Source organism: Rhinoraja longicauda, chromosome 20 (assembly GCF_053455715.1).
Source record: "Rhinoraja longicauda isolate Sanriku21f chromosome 20, sRhiLon1.1, whole genome shotgun sequence".
In the NCBI taxonomy this organism is placed as follows: Eukaryota; Metazoa; Chordata; class Chondrichthyes; order Rajiformes; family Arhynchobatidae; genus Rhinoraja; species Rhinoraja longicauda.
The window spans coordinates 13193090-13210602 of NC_135972.1; the positions used below are offsets into that span (position 1 = coordinate 13193090).

A 17513-nucleotide genomic window follows, 5' to 3' on the forward strand; every position below is an offset into this window, starting at 1 on the left:
GAGGGTCGGGTCGGGGGGGGGAAGCAGAGAAGTGGGGGCAGAGAGAGAGAGAGAGGAGGGAGCAGAGAGCAGCGGGAGGGGCAGAGAGAGGGAGGGAGAGAGGGGCAGTGAGAGGGAGGGAGGGAGGGGCAGTGAGAGAGGGAGTCGGAGCAGGAAAAGTGTGGGATAGAGGGGCGCAGAGGAAGGGAGAGGCAGAGAGAGGGAGGGAGGAAGTGGCAGGGAAGGAGAGGCAGAAGGAGGAAGGGAGGGAGGGGCAGAGAGACGGAGGGATGGGACGGTCAGAGGGAGGGAGGGATGGGCAGAGAGAGAAGGGGGCAGAGTGGCAGACACACAGACAGAGACAGAAGTGAGACCCAGAGAGAGAGTGAATCGGGATAAGAGAGACAGATGTGGAGACATACACACAGGGAAAGATAGAGGGGTGAACAGATAGAGCGAACGGGAGCACAAACAGGAAAAGGGAGTGAGTGTGTGTCGCAAGAACTGAAGAAAAATTAGAGCAGGCAATTAATGCAAAGGCATGTATGGAAAATCACTGCATACATTTCAGCACGCTGCTGCTGTAAGGTTTTATTGTTTTGCCGTGTAGTGGCAATACAGATGCTTCTGTTCAGTGCTGCCTTTGCCAGACGAGACGTGCTGAGCTGTGGGGAACCTCCTGCTGTCACCATGGCAGACGGCAGCCACTTGGTGCAGAACAGCAATCAGGCACGAGCTTTTGCTTTGTGAGTGGCTCAGTCAACCTCTCCAAGTGACCCACCAGGGCAGCTTTTTTCTCTGTGTGCTGTTCCTCTAGTTCGAGGATGACTGTGACTAAACGCCAGCTGCCCCACGCCGTGCATGGAGTGGTGCCGAGCAGACGCATTACAACAACGACACATTGTGCTTATCTGATGCCAGTTAAGACTCTTTATAAAAAAAACTTAAGACGCATTACAATTACTTTAAAATCTATCACCTCATCGCATATTAGGACTTGGTCAGAGTGGAAGGTTATAATAATTATCATAAAGGAACGTAACAGAGGGACAGTGGAAAGGGCGGCACGGTGGCGCAGCTGGTAGAGCTGCTGCCTCACAGCTCCAGAGACCCAGGTTCGATCGTGACCTCAGGTGCGGTCTGTGTGGGGTTTGCACGGGGTTCCCCCTGTGACCACATGGGTTTCCTCTCACGTCCCAAAGACGTGCGGTTTGTAGGTTAATTGGCCTCTGTAAATCCCCACACAGGCGTCTGTAAATCCCCACAAAACCCCACATAGACCGCACCTGAATTGGCCCGAGTGTCTAGGAAGTGGCAGGGAAGGAGAGGCAGAAGCTGCCGTGGGCTGGTGTGAGGGTAAGATCAATGGTTGGCGTGGACTTGGTGAGCTGCAGGGTCTGTTTCAATCCTGTGTCCCTGACCTACAATAAGTGGCAGTGTTTAGGTGTGCCAACATTGCCATTCATGGTGGAACAACTAAAATCAGAGGTAATGAGAGGGCCGAACTAGAACACTCTTGAGATGTTGGATTGGCTGTAGATCCAGAGGAGAAAATGTTTGAGTGTCAGGCAGTAGATTTGAAAACAAGTACCAGAATTTAAAAACCAAGGCGGTGCCAGACTGGGAGACGAGGAGCTGCCGTGGGCAGTAAGCTTCCTGCCTTGAGTCGCGATGGGAGCAAGCTCAAGGATGATAGGAGAATGGAGGCCAGTGATAGCAAGGTATATTACTGATGAGTGCACAAAGATGCTCCATATCATATAGTCATAGAGCCTGGAAACAGCCCATTCGAACCAACATGTCCCATCTACACTAGTCCCACCTGCCTGCATTTGGCCCATATCCCTCTAAACCTGTCCTATCCATGTACCTATCCAAATGTTTTTTAAGTATTGTGGTAATACCTGCCTCAACTACCTCCTATGGTAGCTCATTCCACATACCCACCACCCTTAGTGTAAAAAATAGTTGCCCCTCAAGCTAGTTGCCCCTCTTTCCGCCGTCACCTGAAACTGATGTCCTCTGGTTCTTGATCCCCCCACACTGGGTAAAAAATTCTGTGCGTCTATTCCTCTCATGATCTTATACACAAACCATGTGGGAAATGGAAGCTCAACAGAGACTGAAAGCAAATCCTTGCGTCCCCTTCACACTTACCAGCAGCGAGAGGAGGCAGTTCCGAGTCAGAAGGACCATGACCAGACCGAATACCACAGTTGCCACATTGCGCCCATCCCAGAGAGACTCCACCAGAGGGATGCTGCCCACTTGCCAGTCGTAGCAGAGCGTGATGGGCGCCAACAGCAGCCAGGCATTGAAGGTCAGCAGGTAAGAGTAGGTAAGAAACCTGCGGCACAAACAGAAAGGAAGAGTGAACTTTCTACCAGGTCTTCCATGAGATCATGGTTCCAAAAGCATCTTACTGCCATCACGTGGGTGGCACAATGATGCAGCCGACAACGTTACTGCCTCACAGAGATGGAGTCCCCGGCTTCAATCCTGACCTTGAGTGCTGTGTCTGTTTGCAGGTTGCACATTCTCCCCGTGACCACGTGGGTTTCCTCCTCGAGTTCCAGTTTACCCCCACATCCCATAGACATGTGGTTTTGTAAGTTAAGTGACCACCGGAAATTGCCTTTCGTGCGTAGGGAGTGGGGATGGGAAATTGGCGCGACATAGAACCAGTGTGAACTGGTCGGCGTGGTCGATGGTCGGCGTGGACTCGGTGGGCCAAAGAGCCCGTTTCCATGCCAAACTAAACTGAAGTACGTCAAAAGGTGCAACGTGGGCAATGTGCCAGCTACTCTGCCACAGACAAACCTCTCAACGACGGCCAGAAAACCTTGCCGAACTCTGGCCAGCTCACTGAGATCCCCCGCATCCTCAAACAATTGGGACCATCCCTTATGTTTACTTGAGGAGCACACAACCCCAATCTTTTTTGTGATTTACCCACTCGCCCGTGGACGTCACTGGCAATGGCAGCATTTATTCCTCATCGCCAAACACATCTGAACTGAGGAACCAGATTGGATCAATCAGACATGTGGGCCGGTAGTAGCATGTTGGCCAAGGGGCAAGACAGACCAATTTCCTTCTGCAGTCAGCTGCTGGGTTTTTAATAATAATCTGGTAGTTTCCTGACTACTTGCTACAAAGATGAGATTGATTTATGCCTCATTCAAATGCAGTGGAAATTGAGGGGGAGAAAAAAAAGAAAGGGAGTGTGCAATTTCCAATGGGATCGCGCATGCCTCCAACGTGGCAACCCGCTTCCAGATGTGGAAGTTTTGGAAAAGCAGAGGCCTTGCGGCTGTACAGCACAGTACCTGGTGAGGAGGTGAGGGGAGAATGATGCTGGGTTGTCCTGCTCGGAGAAGTTGGGCATGGAGCCGGCCATGATCCACACTCGTAAAAACAGGATGAGAAGCACCTGGAAGGAGAGGGAGAGGGAAGAGATGGTTGAAGCCGCACAACCCACAGTGGGCAGCATCCCGTCGGCAAGCAGAGAATTTAAAGACAAGAATCAACGTTACCTTCCCAAGACCGACAAGTCGCAGTTATGGTGCATTTCGACAAGGTAGCGTGGTGGCACAGAGGTTGAGCTACTGCCTTACGGCACCAGAGACCCGGGTTCGATCCTGACCATGGGTGTTGTCTGCACAGAGTTTGTACGTTCTCCCCGTGACCTGTGTGGGTTTTCTCCGGGTGCTCCGGTTCTCTCCCACATTCCAAAGACATACAGGTTTGTAGGTTAATTGGCTTGGTATGAATGTAAATAGTCCCTAGTGTGTGTAGGATAGAGTTAGAGTGCGGAGACCACTGGTTGGTGCGGACTCGGTGGACCGAAGGGGCCTGTCTCGACGCTGTATCTCTAAACTAACAAATGAGTTGCCAGAGGAAGTGGTTGAGGCTGGCACTATAACAACATTTTTAAAAGACATTTGGACATGTACATGGATGGGAAAGGTTTAAGAAAATGTGTGTCAAACATGGGCAAAAGCAAATAGCACAGATGTGCATCTTGGGCCCACCTTGGGTTAGGGTCTCAAGTTCTGGCAACACCCTCGAAAATCTTTTCTGCACCTTTCCCAGCCTAACAACATCTTTCCATTAACAGGGTGACCAAAACTTAACAATATCTTTCCTATGTGTAGGAAGGAAGTGCAGATGCTGGTTTACACCGAAGATAGACGCACAATGCTGGAGTAACTCAGTGGGGCAGGCAGCATCTCTAGAGAGAAGGAATCTATTCTTTCTCTCCAGAGATGCTGCCTGTCCCGCTGAGTTACTCCAGCATTTTGTAGATATCTCTCCTATAACAGCGTGACCAAAACTTAACAATATTTTTCTGAAAACAGGGTGACCAAAACCTAACAATATTTCTCCTATAACAGGGTGACAATAGTCAATAGACAATAGGTGCAGGGGTAGGCCATTCGGCCCTTCGAGCCAGCACCGCCATTCAATGTGATCATGGCTGATCATTCTCAATCAGTACCCCGTTCCTGCTTTCTCCCCATACCCCCTGACTCCGCTATCCTTAAGAGCTCCATCTAGCTCTCTCTTGAATGTATTCAGAGAATTGGCCTCCACTGCCCTCTGAGGCAGAGAATTCCACAGATTCCACAGGACCAAAACCTAACAATATCTTTCCCATAACAGGGTGCTAAAACTTAACGACATCTTTCCTGTAACAGGGTGTGCAAAACTTTTTTTTAAGCACGGTTTTTTTCAAGGCACTATCCTGAGGAAGAGTAAGGGATTTATCCTACGACCTTGCTGATGTCTGCACCTCAAAACATATTCCTCATAAAATAAAGGGGGGTGGGAGGTTCAAACCTTTGGAATCTGCTACCCCTTCTCAGTGCCTGATGGGGTGTACGGTATATTTCTGATCAGCATCTTGCCTTTTGTGGAACCACACTGTGTTGTGAGTTGTGAATCTGTGGAATTCTCTGCCACAGAAGGCAGTGGAGGCCAATTCACTGGAATCTATTCAAGGGAGCGGTTTTTTTCCCCTCTTAGGGCTAAAGGAATCAAGGGGTAAGGGGGAAAAAGCAGGAACAGGGTACTGATTCTGGATGATCAGCCATGATCATATTGAATGGCGATGCTGGCTCGAAGGGCCGAATGACCTAATCATGCACCTACTTTGTATGTTTCTATGTTCATAATTTGGCTGGCAACATTTCCTGTGCAGCAGTTTGACAGTGTTTCATTGGAGGTCAAGGTAGACACAAAATGCTGGAGTAACTCAGCGGGTCAGGCAGCATCTCGGGAGAGAAGGAATGGGTGACGTTTCGGATGGAGACCCTTCTTCAGACTTCATTGGAGGTGAAGTGGACTGACACGTCCTGGAGCTGTGAACATCATAAGACCATTGCTAGATTCCCGCCACAAGAGGGCTTACCATACAATACGATATGATATAACTTTATTTTTTCCGGAGGGAAATTGGTCTGCCAAGGCATTGAAAGTGTGGTGTGCATTGTAATAACAATGAAATCAAAGTGACCAGTTACTGCACAGCACACGTGTAATATTGCACAAACAGGAAATAACGGTGTCGAGTGGAAAAGCCCAGGATGAGGGATGTGCAAAGATGGGAGGGGGAGGGGGAGTCAGTCTACCCCACGACAGGAGAGGGAGGAGTTGTACAAGGTAGACACAAAATGCTGGAGTAACTCAGCGGGTCAGGCAGCATCTCGGGAGAGAAGGAATGGGTGACGTTCCGGGTCGAGACCCTTCTTCAGACTGATGTCAGGGGATGGGGCGGTACAAAGATAGGATGCAGTCGGAGACAGGAAGACTGGTGGGAGAACTGGGAAGGGGGAGGGGATAGAGAGGGGAAGCAGGGACTACCTGAAGTTAGAGAAGTCAATGTTCATACCGCTGGGGTGTAAACTGTCCAAGCAAAATATGAGGTGCTGTACCTCCAATTTGCGCTGGGCCTCACTCTGACAATGGAGGAGGCCCAGGACAGAAAGGTCAGATTGGGAATGGGAGGGAGAGTTGAAGTGCTGAGCCACCGGGAGATCAGGTTGGTTGAGACGGTTTGATATCCACAGAGAAAAAGGATCTGCTGTGGCTTTCCGTGCTGCACCTTGGTGGGACCAGTCGAAGCTGCTCCTTAGGTTGACCGGTGTGTCGTGGAGGGGGTGAGATGTATTGTCCAAAATGCTCCGCAATTTGAGAAGCATCCTCTCCTCCAAGACCACCTCCAATGAATCCAACTCCACTCCCAGGACCGAGCCAGCCGTCCTGATGAGCCGGTTGATTCTGTTGGCATCCGCGGCCTTCGCCCTGCTACCCCAGCGCACAACAGCGTAGACGATGGCATTGGCCACCACTGATTGATAGAACATCTGCAGGATCTTACTGCAGATGTTAAAAGAGCAGAGCCTCCCCAGAAAGTACAGGTGGCTCTGTCCCTTCTTGAGCCGGGCCTCAGCGTTCCTGGACCAGTCCAGTTTACTGTCCAGGTAAACTCCACGGTATTTGTACTCCTTGGTAACCTGCACATCCACACCCATGAGGAGACAGGGGCAGGGATGTTTCTCTCCTCCCAAAGTCCACCACTAACTCCTTAGCGCACACTACTCAACAAAGTCGTTGTTTATACCTCTGTATTGTTGAGGGATTGGACAGACTAGATGCAGGAAAAATGTTCCCGATGTTGGGGGAGTCCAGAACCAGGGGTCACAGGATGGCCTAACGGGTAGGCCATTTAGGACTGAGATGAGGAAAAAACCTTTTCACCTAGAGAGTTGTGAATGTGTGGAATTCGCTGCCACAGAAGGCAGTGGAAGCCAATTCGCCGGATGTTTTCAAGAGAAAGTTAGACGTAGCTCTTAGGTCCAACGGAATCAAGGGATATAGAGAAAAAGCAGGAACGGGGCACTGATTTTGGATGATCAGCCACGATCATCATATTGAATGGCGGTGCTGGCTCGAAGGGCAGAATGGCTTACTCCTGCACCTATTTTCTTTGTTTCTACATATTCAGCTTCCCTCCCCTCGCTGATGCAGCCCACAGTTGCAGAGTCATCCGAAATCTTCTGCAGGTGGCAGGGGTCCAAGTTGTATATGAAGTCCGAGGTGTAGATGATGAACAGGAAGGGAGAGAGGACCGTCCCCTGTGCCGCGCACTGCCATGTCCAAGACACAGTTCTGTACCCTGACATACTGTGGTCGTCCAGTCAGGTAGTTGGTGATCCAGGACACCAATGGATCATGCACCCGCATCTTCGTCAGTTTGCTCCCTAGCAGTGCAGGGCGGATGGTGTTAAAAGCACTGGAGAAGTCATGATCAAAAGGCGGACTTCTTTGAGCAGTTTATTTCTGCTGGACTCACAGTAAAGTGGTGAAGTAATTGTAGCAAAAGTTGAGGCATGCAGCAAAATGCAGATCCTTGGATAAAACCAGCACATCTCATGTTTAAGAATGGGAACTTTTGACTGAGCGGAAGTTACGGGAGTTACGATCGCCTTTCTGACAAGAAATATCCTGACAATTCATCAGCTGAGAGAATATTTCAAAATTAGACTGTGGCCTCCTAGGCAATTGAAAGTTTGTCGATTGTGGATTTAGAAACGCCGTTTTTTTAGTTCATTGCTCTTTTATGTGTCAACACTGCAGCAAAGTCAAGCTTGTGGCACTGGTGTCAGCACTGCGGCTCAATCTGCCGCACACCAACTGCTGAGGTCAAAGGCATACGTTCAAAGCCCCTCGTCCCACTTCCAGAGGCCCAAGCACGAGATAGGAGAGCCCAAGCTCGGAGGTCTAGCTGATCTCCCCAAGACTGCACTGAAGGAATTCTGTATTGAGACGGGCATCGCCGTTTGGATGAAATGTGAAATCAAGGTCTTATCTGCTTCCAGATGGACAAGAAAGCTGCTTGGAGAAAAGTAGCTCTGCTGGTAAAGCCATTACAATTAAGATACATTTTTCAGCCATGATTGCATATACTGGTTGGGGCAAATTGGCTCCCTGCACCTCAGACAGAAGGAACTGCAGATGCTGGTTTACAAAAACAACACAAAGTGCTGGAGTAACTCAGCAGGTCAGGCAACATCTCTGGACGACAAGGGTAGGTGGCGTTTCAGGTCAGGACCCTTCTTTAGACTGAGGGCCCTGACACGAAACGTCATCTATCCATGTCCTACAGAGAAGGTACTTGGTCCACTGAGTTACTCCAGTACTTGGTGTTAGTTTTTTGGCTCCCTACATTGTTACGTCACAAAAGGTAGCTGCTCGCAGAGTATTAGTTTATTTTGGACATACGGTGTGGAAACAGGCCCTTCGGCCCAACTTGGTCACACCGACCAACATGTCCCATCAGCCTGCATTTGGCTCATGTCCCTCTCAACCTGTTCTATCCATTCGCTGCTGAGTAATAAAGTTGCTGAATAGTAAAAATGCTTGAGGCCATGAAAAGGACAGACATTAATGCAATTCTTTCTTCCGTCCATTATGGACTCCAACATTTCTCACAGATCTGTTGCGCTCCGAGGAGAGATTCAAAAGGCAGCCCAATGTTTTGGAATTCTGACGGAAGTTCAAGTCCCACAGTTTTTCTGAAACTTAATTAATTTCAAGGTTTATCGACAGACTGGAATGGAATTAAATCCACTGAGCAGAAAGGACGAATCCATTTGCCTGCTGAAGAAAATGACTTACAGATCCATGTGATGTCTGTTCAATCATTCATGGGCCACTGAGCATTTCATTACATCAGGGGAAAGTGCAGTCACAGATTAATCTTTGGCCTGTATCGAGTTAGCAAGTCCCACCTCCCCAGCAGCTGAGATAATCAGAACTGAACTCAGCATTTCCTATCAAGAAAGGAAAAAATGTCTCCATTGTATTACAGCCAATTTCTTCTGGAAGTCCCTATCATGGAGTGTAGAACAGAGTGGGCTCCACAAACTGTGGTTAAATTGGTAGGGCCCTGGGGAGTGTTGTAGACCAGAGGGATCTAGGAGTACAGGTACATAGTTCCGTGAATAGACAATAGACAATAGGTGCAGGAGTAGGCCATTCGGCCCTTCGAGCCAGCACCGCCATTCAATGTGATCATGGCTGATCATTCTCAATCAGTACCCCGTTCCTGCTTTCTCCCCATACCCCCTGACTCCGCTATCCTTAAGAGCTCTATATAGCTCTCTCTTGAATGTATTCAGAGAATTGGCCTCCACTGCCCTCTGAGGCAGAGAATTCCACAGATTCACAACTCTCTGACTAAAAAGGTTTTTCCTCATCTCTGTTCTAAATGGCCTACCCCTTATTCTTAAACTGTGGCCCCTGGTTCTGGACTCCCCCAACATTGGGAACATGTTTCCTGCCTCTAACATGTTCAACCCCTTAATAATCTTATACATTTCAATAAGATCCCCTCTCATCCTTCTAAATTCCAGTGTATACAAACCTAGTCGCTCCAGTCTTTCAACATAGGACAGTCCCGCCATTCCGGGAATTAACCTAGTAAACCTACGCTGCACGCCCTCAATAACAAGAATATCCTTCCTCAAATTTGGAGACCAAAACTGCACACAGTACTCTAGGTGCGGTCTCACTAGGGCCCTGTACAACTGCAGAAGGACCTCTTTGCTCCTATACTCAACTCCTTTTGTTATGAATGCCAACTTTCCATTGGCTTTCTTCACTGCCTGCTGTGCCTGCATGCTTCCTTTCAGTGACTGATGCACTAAGACACCCAGATCACGTTGTACGTCCCCTTTTCCTAACTTGACACCATTCAAATAATAATCTGCCTTCCTATTCTTACCACCAAAGTGGATAACCTCACACTTATCCACATTAAACTGCATCTGCCATGCATCCGCCCACTCACACAACCTGTCCAAGTCACCCTGCAACCTCAGAGCATCTTCCTCACAGTTCACACTGCCACCTAGCTTTGTATCATCGACAAATTTGCTAATGGTACTTTTAATCCCTTCATCCAAGTCATTGATGTATATTGTAAATAGCTGCGGTCCCAACACCGAGCCTTGCGGTACCCCACTAGTCACTGCCTGCCATTCTGAAAGGGACCCATTTATCCCCACTCTTTGCTTTCTGTCTGTCAACCAACTTTCTATCCATGTCAGTACCCTACCTCCAATACCATGTGCTCTAATTTTGCCCACCAATCTCCTATGTGGGACCTTGTCGAAGGCTTTCTGAAAGTCGAGGTACACCACATCCACCGGCTCTCCCCTGTCAATTTTCCTAGTTACATCCTCAAAAAATTCCAGTAGATTAGTCAAGCACGATTTCCCCTTCGTAAATCCATGCTGACTCGGAACGATCCTGTTACTGCGATCCAAATGCTCCGCAATTTCGTCTTTTTTAATTGACTCCAGCATCTTCCCCACCACTGATGTCAGACTAACTGGTCTGTAATTACCCGTTTTCTCTCTCCCTCCTTTCTTGAAAGTAGACAGGGTGGTAAAAAAGGCTTTTGGTAGACTGAAGGGCCTGTATCTGTGCTGTGTGAATCTAAGTGGTAGACAGCAATGCAGGAATTGCACCATTGAATCCAAGTCAATGGAGCAAGTTTTATCTACACCCTGAGGGTGAAAGGCAGTGAAATCATCGGAGCTGGGAGAGCTACAACCATCGGAGAAAGTATTTGCTTGGCTCTTTACTTATTGGTGGCGATGAAGGTAGAAACGGTCTGAATTCATTTTTTTAACAACAGCCGAAGTCATCACAAGAAACTGCCTCAGGATTTTCACAACTTTATCAGGAGAAGAACAAAGGAACGAAAATGAGTTATTTCTAATGAATTCTCTGCCACAGAGGGCAGTGGAGGCCAAATCACTGGATGAATTTAAGAGAGAGTTAGATGGAGCTCTGGGGGCTAGTGGAATCAAGGGATATGGGGAGAAGTTGGGCACAAGTTACTGATTGTGGATGATCAGCCATGATCACAATGAATGGCGGTGCTGGCTCGAAGGGCCGAATGGCCTCCTCCTGCACCTATTTTCTATGTTTCTAAGAGAAATAAGCGACTGAGTTCATCAGTTCTACAACAAGATGAATTTCTTTGTGAACAGTAGACATGAAGCAAAGTCAGGAAAAGTGGATTAGGATATACTGGCCGCACAGTGGCGCAGTTGTAGAGTTGCTGCCTTACAGCGTCAGAGGCCCTGGTTCGACCCTGACTACGGGTGTCATGTGTACATTCTCCCTGTGCCAGCATGGGTTTCCTCCCGCCCTCCGATGACGCGCAGATTTGTAGGTTGTCTAGGAAAAAAAACTGCAGATGCTGGTTTAAATCGAAGGCAGGCACAAAATGCTGGAGTAACTCAATGGGTCAGGCAGCATCTCAGGAGAGAAGGAATGGGTGACGATTCGGGTCTGAAGAAGGGTCTCGACCCGAAACGTCACCCATTCCTTCTCTCCTGAGACTCTGCCTAACTCGCTGAGTTACTCCAGCATTTTGTGTCTACCTCAGGTTTGTAGGTTAATTGGCTTCGGTAAGTTGTAAAATAATTTGTCCCTAGCGTTAGTGTAATGGGTGATCGCTGGTGGGTGAGGACTCGGTGGGACGAAGGACCTATTTCCGCATTGTATCACAAAAGTTTAAAGTAAAATCTAAAGCTGAGATCTAACTGAAAGAGGAAACGAGATCTATGGTTTAACTCGCCTGCTCAGGTTCCTCAGCAATGTAAAAAAGTTCAATGCAGATTCACCAGAAGGACAGAACAGGTGGTAAGACCAGGTTTAGCAGAATTTAGGAAATTAAACATGTAGATTAGGAGAGGGTTACCAGATTAGGGTAACCAGATTAGGGTTACCAGATTAGAGGGTTAGTAGATTAGGAGAGGGTTACCAGAGGATTAACCAGTTACAAATTGAAAACATCGCTCCCTGAAAATCAGAACCAAATTTCGCTCAAGAAAGTTGCTCAATCTCCTTTCCCTTGCTATTTAAATTGATGAATGCTTAGGTTTGAATTAAGATAACAAATAAAATAACAATAGCCGGCACTTACATACAGAGTTACCAGCACAGCTCTCTTTAGGTAGGGCGCAGAGACTTTGAGGATTCCTCTGGTCCTTTCAGCTGCCAGGCTTCTGAAATGGAAAAACAAGATTGATTTATAATAAACAGAATGTCCGAGGGGGAAGATCGACTACAAAATGCTGGAGTCACAGACATCAGGCATCATCTCAAAAGAACGTGGATAGGTGACATTTTGGGTCGGGGTCCTTCATCATTCGGAAGAAGAGTTCCGACCTGAAGCGTCACCCATCCGTGTTCTCCTGAGATGCAGCGTGACCCGCTGAGTTACTCCAGCATTTTGTGTCCATGTTTGATATAAATCAGCATCTGCAGTACCTTATTACTACAGTCTGTGGAGGAAGGCCTGTCAAAACAGAACATTTTGGTCTTTGGCATCATGAATCGGGTATTAAGCCTGCAGCCAGGACTCTACCAGACCGATTAACCCAAACAGATCTCCATGCAACCGATCCACACAGATAAGAGTTCACTCATGTGCAGCACTCATTGGGCTAATCTCACTGTGCTGTTGTTTGGAGCCTCCGCTGACTAATCCTGGGCACGGTGGTGCAGCGGTAGAGTTGCTGCTTTACAGCGCCAGAGACCCAGGTTCGATCCTGAGTACGGGGTGCTACCTGTACGGAGTTTGTACGTTCTCCCTGCGACCGTGTGGGTTTTCTCCGGGTGCTCCCGTTTCCTCCCACACTCCAAAGATGTACAGGGTTGTAGGTTAATTGGCTTTGGTAAAATTGTGTGTAGCATAGTGCGTAGCATAGTGTTAGTATGCGGAGATCACTGGTCGGCGTGGACTCGGTAGGCCGAAGGGCTTGTTTCCACGCTGCATCTCTAAAGTAAACTAAACTAAACTAAACTAGAGGGGAATGTCAGCCAGGCCTGGTTCTTGATCGTCATCACTAACACTCTGGTGCATGCAGACCAGTGCGAGATCAGGGCAGGCTGTGGCACCTCTCCATGAAGGAAGATATTGCCAAGATCTTTTTTTTAAATGGATAGTGGATAAGGGATTAAAGGTCCCTGAAATCTCACAAATCTTTTTTCTAGCAGTAACTGCGAACAATGAGTCTCTACAAAGTCTGCACTTGGAAAGAGTAAAGGACTCCAAGGACCTTGTAAAACAATAAGCTGACCTGAAACAGTCATGGACATACATCGACATGCATCACGCATAGTCCAAGTAACTACGAAGAACCACTTTCCCTTCTTCAACGTGCAGCTGGAAGATTTCATAGAAACATAGAAACATAGAAAATAGGTGCAGGAGTAGGCCATTCGGCCCTTCGAGCCTGCACCGCCATTCAATATGATCATGGCTGATCATCCAGCTCAGTAGCCTGTACCTGCCTTCTCTCCATACCCCCTGATCCCTTTAGCAAAAAGGGCCACATCTAACTCCCTCTTAAATATAGCCAATGAACTGGCCTCAACTACCTTCTGTGGCAGAGAATTCCACAGACTCACCACTCTCTGTGTGAAGAAATGTTTTCTCATCTCGGTCCTAAAAGACTTCCCCCTTATCCTTAAGCTGTGACCCCTGGTTCTGGACTCCCCCAACATCGGGAACAATCTTCCCGCATCTAGCCTCTCCAACCCCTTAAGAATTTTATATGTTTCTATAAGATCCCCCCTCAGTCTTCTAAATTCCAGCGAGTACAAGCCCAGTCTATCCAGTCTTTCCTCATATGAAAGTCCCGCCATCCCAGGGATCAATCTGGTGAACCTTCTCTGTACTCCCTCTAAGGCAAGAACGTCTTTCCTCAGGTTAGGAGACCAAAACTGCACACAATACTCCAGGTGCGGTCTCACCAAGGCCCTGTACAACTGCGGCAGAACCTCCCTGCTCCTAAACTCAAATCCTCTTGCTAGATCCGAGAACTAGAACCGAGCTAGAACCGAGCCTGCATACATCCAGCGGCGAGGGCAGATGAAATCTATTTTTAATATCTCATCTGAAGGACCACAACTTGGACAGTGCAGCTCAGTACTGTGTACTGGTCTCGATCTTTATTTCAACAAGTGGTGTGGTTTACCCCCACAATCAAATGGAGATGAGTCCTGTCATCAGTGAAGTAGAATTTCAAGTAACCCCCTCTCAGGGCAGGTGACCTAGTGGCTCTCACCACATCTCTAGCTACAGATGACACCACCTGATATTCTTGGCCAGTCTCCCACCCGAGGACCAAGCAATCCACAACATAAATTGTTTCTGAGATCAAATGGGATTGGTTGTCGGGAGGAACTGCAAATGCAGGTTTAAACCGAAGAGAGACACAAAATGCTGGAGTAACTCATCGGACAGGCAGCATCTCTGGAGAGAAGGAATGGGTGCCATTTTGGATCGAGACCCTTCTTCAGTCTGAAGAAGGGTCTCGACCCAAATTGGCACCCAATCCTTCTATCCAGAGATGCTGCCTGTCCCGCTGAGTTACTCCAGCATTTTGTGTCGATAAATGGTTGGTTGTGGCCTGACTTCCTCAACTACAAGCCGTACCGAGGCAACATACGGGGCCCATTTTTACAGACGTCCTTCAGTTGATTTTGTCCGTATGTCGGAAAATACACAATAAACACGCCTCATAGTGATCATAACTCCATAGTATTGTAATGAATGGCATCAAATGCACAGATGACTGATGGGAAAGAACAGTTATTAAAAGTGGAGAGAGAAAGAACAATCATTAAGAGAAAGAAGAAAAAAATCTACTGCTTGTTGGAATGATTGTAGGTATGTACATCAGACCTTTAAATTTAATGATATGATCGGAGCTCATTTGTGGGATATTTCTCAGTTGTGTCTTCATAACCGATTATATTATATTCTTTTCCCTCAGCAACACTTTTCGACTGAGACAGCCTGCAGCGTTAATAACAAATAGAAAATGATCTGGTGATTAATTTTCTTGGTGCACACAACTTGAGCACAGTTGACTACGAGTCTGAAGAAGGGACCCGACCTGAAACATCACCTATTCATGTTCTCCACGGATGCTGCCTGCCTGTCCCGTTCAGTTCCTCCAGCAGTTTGTGTCTTTTTTTTAAATTCGCCACAAGTATTTAATTGCCATCAGAAGGCACCAGGCTAACCTGAGATCAGGCAAGTTGTTCTTTGGATGCATGTGCTTTGTTCTTTCTGTCTCTGTCACTCTTTAGTTTCTTTCCCTGTATTACTGAGGAGATGAACTGACACTGCCATAGTTGGGACATGTTCAGATTTCGGTTGACGAGGAAAAGTCTATTGCACAACATCAAAACGAACGGGTTAACAGCTCGATCTCAGGACTGCCAGCAAACAGATATCACGTGAGTGTTTGTGAAAACAGTAAAATAATGTAATCAGGCCTGTTTGATTAAAGCATGTTGTTGTTGGGAAATATCCTTTGCTTGCTCGAGGAATGTTCCCACATCAGTGCCAAAAGAAACAGGCACTGAGAAGTTCACTGGTCGAGTCCAATAGGATGACACCCACAACCGCAACAGTGTCTGTGACATAGCACGACATCCAAGCCGTTTCATAAGTTCATAAGTTATAGGAGCAGAATTAAGTAATTCGGCACATCAAGACTACTCCGCCATTCAATCATGGCTGATCAATCTTTCCCTCTCAACCCCATTCTCCTGCCTTCTTCCAGAGCCCCTGACACCCACGGACACGTCACAGGATTATGAAGGTTAGACACCAAACCAAAAAACCTCTCCAAATGTTAGGATCTGAAAGGTTTGCTTTGGAACGGTTGAGGCCAGGCCTAACCATCGTATAGATGAGAGAGACACAAAGAACTGCAGATGCTGGAATCTTGAGTAGAACCCAAAGTGACTCAGAGTAACTCAGTGAAATAGTCCCGACCCGAAACGTTGCCTATCTGTCCTCCAGAGATGCTGCCTGACCCCCTGTGTTACTCCAGCACTTTGTAGTCGAGATCAGAGGATGAGCCAGGGAAATCGCATCGATGAGAACATCAGATGGAGATGCTTCAGAACATATTGCATGTAGGTGCAGCGAGAACAGTAGCCAGGTCTGACAAAGGCTGCATGGAACATAGAACAGTAGGTGCCCTGGCCCACAATGCCTGAGCTAAACATGATGTCATGGTAAACTAATCTCACCTGCCTGCACGTGATCCATATCCCTCCATTCTCTGGATATCCATGTCTGAAAACCACTAAACAATAGACAATAGGTGCAGGAGTAGGCCATTCAGCCCTTCGAGCCAGCACCGCCATTCAATGCGATCATGGCTGATCACTCTCAATCAGTACCCCGTTCCTGCCTTCTCCCCATACCCCCTCACTCCGCTATCCTTAAGAGCTCTATCCAGCTCTCTCTTGAAAGCATCCAACGAACTGGCCTCCACTGCCTTCTGAGGCAGAGAATTCCACACCTTCACCACTCTCTGACTGAAAAAGTTCTTCCTCATCTCCATTCTAAATGGCCTACCCCTTATTCTTAAACTGTGGCCCCTTGTTCTGGACTCCCCCAACATTGGGAACATGTTTCCTGCCTCTACTGTGTCCAATCCCCTAATTATCTTATATGCTTCAATAAGATCCCCCCTCATCCTTCTAAATTCACACCACAATCACGTTGCCTTTACCACCACCCTGACAATACAACAGAACCTTGCAGGGAAAATTCACCCAGAGGGTTGTGAATCTGTGGAATTCTCTGCCACAGAAGGCTGTAGAGGCCAATTCACTGGATGAATTTAAAAGAGAGTTAGATAGAGCTCTAGGGGCTAGCCGAATCAAGGAATATGGGGAGAAGGCAGGCACGGGTTACTAATTGTGGATGATTAGCCATGATCACAATGAATGGCGGTGCTGGCTCAAAGGGCCAAATGGCCTCCTCCTGCACCTATTTTCTATGTTTCTAAAATGCAGGGAGTGGGTCTGACTGCTGTGCTCTGCAAAGGACAGGCTTGGACAAGGGGGTGAATGGCCTCCTACAAATGCAATTATGATACTAACCCTTCTGGTCACCGCCACCTTTATTGCTGTTGCACACTGTGAATATTGCATCTGAACACGGTCAACAATCATTTCTATTTATATCGCACCTTCGGCACGGCAACATAACTGAAGCTTTGAGAGATCATTAGCAAAAGCTGACACCGAATCGCACAATGTTTGTTCTGAATATGATGTCAAATTAAACTGATCTCATCTGCCTGTACGTGATCTATATCCCCATATTCCTTGCACTTCCATGTGCCTGTCGAGAAGTCCCTAAACCTCCACCATCGTATATGCCTCCACCACCACCGCTGGCAGTGCTTTCCCCACCCCCCCACCACATACTGTAAAAAAAACCTTGCCCCACACATCTTCATTAAACTTTCTGAAGAAGGGTCTCGGCCCTAAACGTCACCCATTCCTTCCATCCAGAGATGCCGCCTGCCCTGCTGAGTTACTCTGGTATTTTGTGTCTATCTTCCATTAAACTTTCCTTCTATCACCTTATAGCTTTGCCCTCCAGTGCAAACATATGATCGGAGAGAGAC

At 47.7% G+C, this 17513-nt stretch overlaps 1 protein-coding gene across 1 annotated transcript in view; it reads right to left on the reverse strand.

Moving 5' to 3' along the window:
- tmtc1 (transmembrane O-mannosyltransferase targeting cadherins 1) overlaps positions 1 to 17513 on the reverse strand; it is a 104443-nt gene that overhangs the window by 58433 nt on the left and 28497 nt on the right. Inside the window, exons 4-6 of the mRNA XM_078416970.1 lie at positions 11987 to 12068; positions 3309 to 3412; positions 2137 to 2326 (exon numbers count right to left, since the gene is read on the reverse strand). Coding sequence (XP_078273096.1) covers positions 2137 to 2326; positions 3309 to 3412; positions 11987 to 12068 — 376 coding nt within the window. The remainder of the gene's footprint in view (positions 1 to 2136; positions 2327 to 3308; positions 3413 to 11986; positions 12069 to 17513) is intronic.